Genomic DNA, 6,000 nt, shown 5'->3' on the forward strand with positions numbered 1-6,000 from the left:
TTGAGTGTTGTTGATGATCATGTCACTGCAAAGCCCTCTTATGACTATTTAGAAATAACCATAAAATAGCCAGTATGTCTGAATTAACATGTCTTTGTTTCAGGACAAAACATGGTAGCACTAAAGCTAACAGAAAGTTAAGATATTCACTGCATTGTTAAAAGTTTCTTGTAAGAAGCAACTTAATCCAGACAGATACTTTGCACCTCTTGCTTGTTCTCAGTTATTTGACCTGTTACCCTCTAGTAGTTGCATCAATTCTTTTTGAACATAAACAATAAACCAAAGCAAAACAAGCCCCACAGACTAAAAAGTTGTTTTTTTCTCCCAAAGCCATAGCAAGGCCGAACTCCAGATAGCATAGATTCAACAAATCCCAACACTTGCCTTCTTCGCTAAACTGTTACACCCCAACACTACTGCATCGTTTATAGAAGGAATCCAAAGCACAGCAACAATTGTGATAAGCGTCATACTTTACTGGGTGAAATGCACAATATCTAAATGGTGCAATTTATGTCTGCTATCTCCCTTACCACTTAGATTTATTCTGTATTCGTATAACTATTAGCCATGCTGCACTTTTTCTGCTATGGTTTCATTTGTGGAGATGCAGTAGAGCTTAATAGAGAAAATCAAAAGAGCCCACAAATACACACCAAGGTTCAAACTGTGTGTATGTGAGAGATACATTTATAATAGATTCAGATTAACTACCAGCTCAGATAAACAGATGTACAAATGCTGCTGCTCAGCGGCACAAAGAGAAATGATAAGGAGCATGGAGTCTGTTCTGCTTCAATGTTGCATAGGTTTCGTTCGGATGGATCCGTTTATCTGATCCGTCAAACGATTCAGTAACTTGGCCCCGTTCTTTTTTTAAGAACTACTTTTGCATCAAGAATCAATTATATGCACTGTTTTGTTAAATGGCTTTGTTGATTAGCTATTTTGCTCAAGTCTTTCTTTGGATTTCTTGGTTGTAAAGTTAATCTAACATATTCCATTTGTCAATGATCAGCTGTTGTGACAAAATGTTGATATACAGAATCATGTTTTTATACATTCTTTGAGCTCTGACGAAACTACCTTATTTCAGGGATGAGAGGAAACTGTACACCCTATGCTAGATAGCGTCAGTCAGTCTTAACTTCATTTTCTTTAAGTCATTTTTTTAGTTACATTTGAGGAGTTAAATATAGCTCAACATAATTTCAATTTCCAACATACACAAGTTATACATGCCACAAAAAGACAGATGTGAGTTGGACCTGATATGTCTTGTAGAGTGCCTGATATGTCATTTGTTGTGAAATGGTGCGATACAAATGCACTGAATTTAATTAAATAGATGCACCCAATACCACCCGAGATGATTACTGATTCCCACTTCCTCTGAGCTTAAAGTAAAACAGGAACCTTGTTTTAACTTTGTTGTATCCATTATCCATGGATATCCGATACATTATCCGATGGATAATGGATACAACAGTTTGATGCTGAAGATACAGAGCGTCATTCACTTGAATGAAAAATGTTGATATTCGGACCTTAGTGTAATATTTTTTGCACCTAATCAGACACCTTTGTGGTTAAGCATTATTTTCAAACAAGCAAAGCTGCTTCAGGTTGAAACTGACAACATCTTTTTGCATCCAGGTGCCACTGCGGCATGTGCCGCCCTGGGCAAAGAACCAAATTTTCCATATTAGTGAAGGAAAACATAAAAGTACAACGTTTATGACAAGCTTACCAAAAAGGGTGTCCATTTTAGCTAACTACCAGCTTTATGACAGTCATCAGTTCATTCTTAAAGTTACCCAGAAGAACATGTATGGACATTTTAACCTCTATTACTTAAAAAAAAAATTGTTTCACTTTGTTTTTTTTTTTTTTATGTAGTTTTGTTGGTAGAAGTGTTGCTGACTTTAATCTTTGCCTTTTGTTAAGATCTCTTTTATTTAAATTCTCTTTGAGCATTATACCACCAACCTGTCTGGGATTATAGTTGAAAATCGGCTTGTTGGGTACAACCCATTTCCTTTGAACTTTTGTGAGTTAAATAAACTTGCAAAAAACAATAGAAATACCCAAAAAAAATCCAAATGACAGATCAAAGCTGCTGATAATAGCATATTTCCTTTTTTTTTATGTGTGAACATTAATAATTGAGGGAAGCTTATATTCCTGTTTATGTTGATCCAAATACTCAGCTCTTGCAGAGGTACAAAGTTGCAATTACTTACCATTGTTTGGCATCTGCATCACAGTTGCAGTCATACTTGGGGTCGGTGCAGTTTTTGTCCATGCCACAGGCGCACTTTTCTATCCCAGGTCCTGATCCGCCCCAATAAAAATGCTTCTCGCTGCCTCGGCCAACCCACCATGTGTAAGGGGGCCCGTCTATGAATGAAACACAAAATGCAAAGGGCAACCTGTCAGTCTTTTTCCATCCTCTGTGTGTCTGCCGTGCTGCTTATTTGACTCCTTGCAGAAAGGCAAAACGACGGACGAAAATGCAAACAAGTGTGGAGGAGGTAAAAATGTTTGTTGAACCCTTTAAATTCAATATGCTGAAACGTCGATAACTCCCAAACATTTTGTCGAGGTTTCTTTAAATAAGACAATATTGACCACCGATAGCTGCCTGCTGAATGAAATTTATTTGCTCACTATGTTTAGACAAGCAAGTACCTCTGAGACTGATAGACACACCTAGTCACAGATCATTCAAGGGGGGTTACAACACAAACGCAGGTTCAGTGTTGCATTGTCATTCATTTCTACACTAGGCATGTGCGTATAAAAATGTCAGAGTACTTATAAGCTCTTTTGAGTGCATCTCTTTATGCTGCTTGTGTGGATGCGTCCATTGTCAGATAAAAGGTGAAGAACTGCTGACTGTCGAGAAGAAATGTAATATTGTTTTCTTTGCCTTGAACAATATTTTCTGGCATGTGACGGTAACTATGCTGAGAGATAAGTGTGAATGCATAGGTGGCAGGCAATATATCATAGCAAAGTAAAATACTAAAAAAAACAAAACAATATGAGGTTTAAAAGAATATTAGGTTTGTAACTTTATTCCTAGGAAATAAACTGGATGGTCAATAACAGTTTGTAAAATGCCATCAAAGCCAATGGAATCTCCTGAGCCATCCTTTTTACACAAAGGGATTGAAGCAGACTCTTGATGAAGCAAAACTGCATTGAGAGGCTTGATATATTGCATTATCACAGTGTGCGGGGCTAAACTCCAGGAGGAAGCTAAAAATGTGTCTCTTTACTGAAGACTGTGTGTATGTGTGTGTGTGTATGTGTGTGTGCGCGTGCGTGCGTGCGTGCGTGCTCGGCCTTGGTGACCCACGGTTTTATTGCTCTTGTGAAGAGAATTAGCTTCATCTCTCTTCAGGCCACTGTTCAGACAAGCCATCATCAGTAGGATTAACAGCGCTGCCTCAAGAGACTTCCTCGTGCTCTCATTTTATGTGTTCATGCGACTGTCTCCTTGCTGTTGCACTTCCATACAAGTGAGAGTAAGTTTATCTAGCACCGTTTCAGCCTCGCACTTGGAGCAGCGATCCCACAGCACAGCCAACCTGGTCAGAATATCCACAAGAGCCACTCATCTTGTTAAGTCATTGAACCTGAAAGGGATCCGTAGCCTCTTTGAACATGTTCAACATGAAAGACAAGTGAATGTAAGTACGCTCCTCTCACTTAAGTAGATCTTTCGAGCAGAAGTACAAGTACCAAAGGGATACAAAACATCATCAGTGCGTCACTTTCGAATTTACATCTCTCCCTAAATAAAAAAAAATAAAAAATAAGACATACCAAAAACTTCTTGCACGTTGTACACAATGGCTATTTAGATGCAGAGTTTCTCACTAGCATGTCAGGTAACAAGAGCAAGAAGAAGAAGAAGTCAATGAAAGCAAAGACGAAGGTTAAAAACACAGAGGTAAAGGAAGAGAGCAGCGCCACGGAGATCCAGATTTATGTGATATGTCATATGTGAAAGACTTTGTATTTGTGTATATTTGTTTTCTGTACTCTAAGGCTCGCATCTTTAATTTTAGTATATTTTTGTAGACCTTCGCCTCTTTTCTGACACTTTAGCTTTTATGTTCTCTGTATTGCTTTGCATTCCTCTTTTAGAGTTTCATTGTAACCGTTGGATTTGGGATTTTGGGTGATTCTTGCTTTGCTTAGTTTCATGATTGCTTAGTTTGTGGTTTCTGCTTCTGCTCAATCATTTATTCCATTAGATTCTCCCAGGTCTCTCAACTTTCTTGTCATCCACTCAGCCGGTCTCCGTCTCTGTCAGTCCACCTGTTTCTATTTCCAGTGATCACCTCTCTCTCTCTCTGTGTGTGTTCATTTTGTCTCTGCTGTTTCACCCCTGCTGGAATTTTGTTTTTGCTCTGGTCTTTGAAAGCTAGACTTTGTTTTCCATTATTAAGACCTTTTGTTTTATGCATCAACCTTCCCTCCAGTATCCCTGCTTTCCCATATTTGTGTCCTTCATTCACCCACATGATATAAACCTTCACGTATTAGGTAACACAAAAAACGTTTTACATTTCTAAACTATATTGCACCAAGCAGGCAGTGTCATTAAAGCAAAAAACAAAACAAAAACAAAAACAAAAAAAAACATCACTGCTGTTTAAACATGAGACAACTTTTAGATTTTGTTAAAGAAATGACCTCAGCCTTAGCAAGTTCAGATTTGCATCATATTTTCCCTAACTCTTTGAAGTTTCCTCACCAACATCACAAGCCTCTTTACAGCAAGAGCCATGAAAAACAACTGAAGCACCAGCATGGCCATGGAAATAAACATAAAAACTGTTCTGCTGAGTATAAATAGAGAGTAGGAGAGAAAGCATGTGAAGAACATATTGTAAACGTAAATACATTCTAGCCGCCTTCACAGTCCTAAGAAAGTTGACTAAGAATATGTGAAACAGACACATATATATCACACATGATAAGTAGTTGAATACTGTTCTGTATATTGTTTATTTGTTTTATTAGACAAAGAAACTTTCTCCCGGTGTCTTTTTCTTGAGCACCGGTTGCTTGGTTCGTCTTTCGGCATGCTCCATTTTTGTTTTAACTGATAACATGCTGATCACTGAGCACAACTGTTTCTTGATTTGCTTACAGCATAAATAGTTTTCAAAACTTCAAACTTTACATTATTATTGATCACATTTCTCATTTTCTTTTACTTTGTTTACAAAGCTTAATTGACAGGGAACTGGCTTTTTAGGCTACAGTTAACCTGGATGGTGTTATGATCCACAGGAACCATTTTGCACATCTGCAGCAGGTGACTGTAATTTTAAAAACGATTCAGGCTAATGGGCACAATCTTTAAAAACCAAGATGAAAAATGCATGTGAGATAGGTGCAAGAAAAAGTGGGGTGAAATCACACATCCTCTTTATGAAGGTAGCAGCCAAAATTATGCTTTAGATCTGGTCTAATAGAGCAAGTATAGCTAGATGATAGCCCTTTGTGTGGCCGTCTGCTTCACTCTCTGAAATTCTCTCTTGCTCCTGTCTGGTCTTCAATGTGTAAAATTGAAGGCCAGAACTGCATTGTCCCAAAAGGTTAAGGTAATCTACTCCTTTGTCTCACACATCTACTGGAAACGGTCCAAACAAAAGGTCCAAACAAAGCTGCGCCGAATGAAGAGTGCTTGGACACCGAGGTGGCGGGATGTAGATGATTCTCAGCTGCAGAGGAAGAGGTTTATTAATGTGGTTCAGGGACAAGTGCCAGGTAGTACTGATTGGCACAACTGTGGAGCATTACTAATCAGTCTCCCTCTCTCATTATAGGGAGTGTTGTAGCCAAAAACTAAGAAACACCAGTCTCACAAAGAATTGCCACCATATGGCAGCCACAATCTATGAACTGTTCTCAGCTTCTTAAATAAATAATAATAATAATAATAATAATAATAATAATAAATAAATATATATA

General features: G+C 38.0%; 1 protein-coding gene across 1 annotated transcript in view; it reads right to left on the minus strand.

Annotated features, from left to right (window-relative positions):
* The window catches only part of LOC103482418 (contactin associated protein 2), a 167,494-nt gene that overhangs the window by 70,538 nt on the left and 90,956 nt on the right, over positions 1 to 6,000 (minus strand). The window contains exon 13 of the mRNA XM_008438563.2: positions 2,247 to 2,403. Within this exon, the coding sequence (XP_008436785.1) occupies positions 2,247 to 2,403 (157 nt within the window). The remainder of the gene's footprint in view (positions 1 to 2,246; positions 2,404 to 6,000) is intronic.

The sequence above is a fragment of the Poecilia reticulata genome, linkage group LG20 (assembly GCF_000633615.1).
Source record: "Poecilia reticulata strain Guanapo linkage group LG20, Guppy_female_1.0+MT, whole genome shotgun sequence".
Lineage (NCBI taxonomy): Eukaryota > Metazoa > Chordata > Actinopteri > Cyprinodontiformes > Poeciliidae > Poecilia > Poecilia reticulata.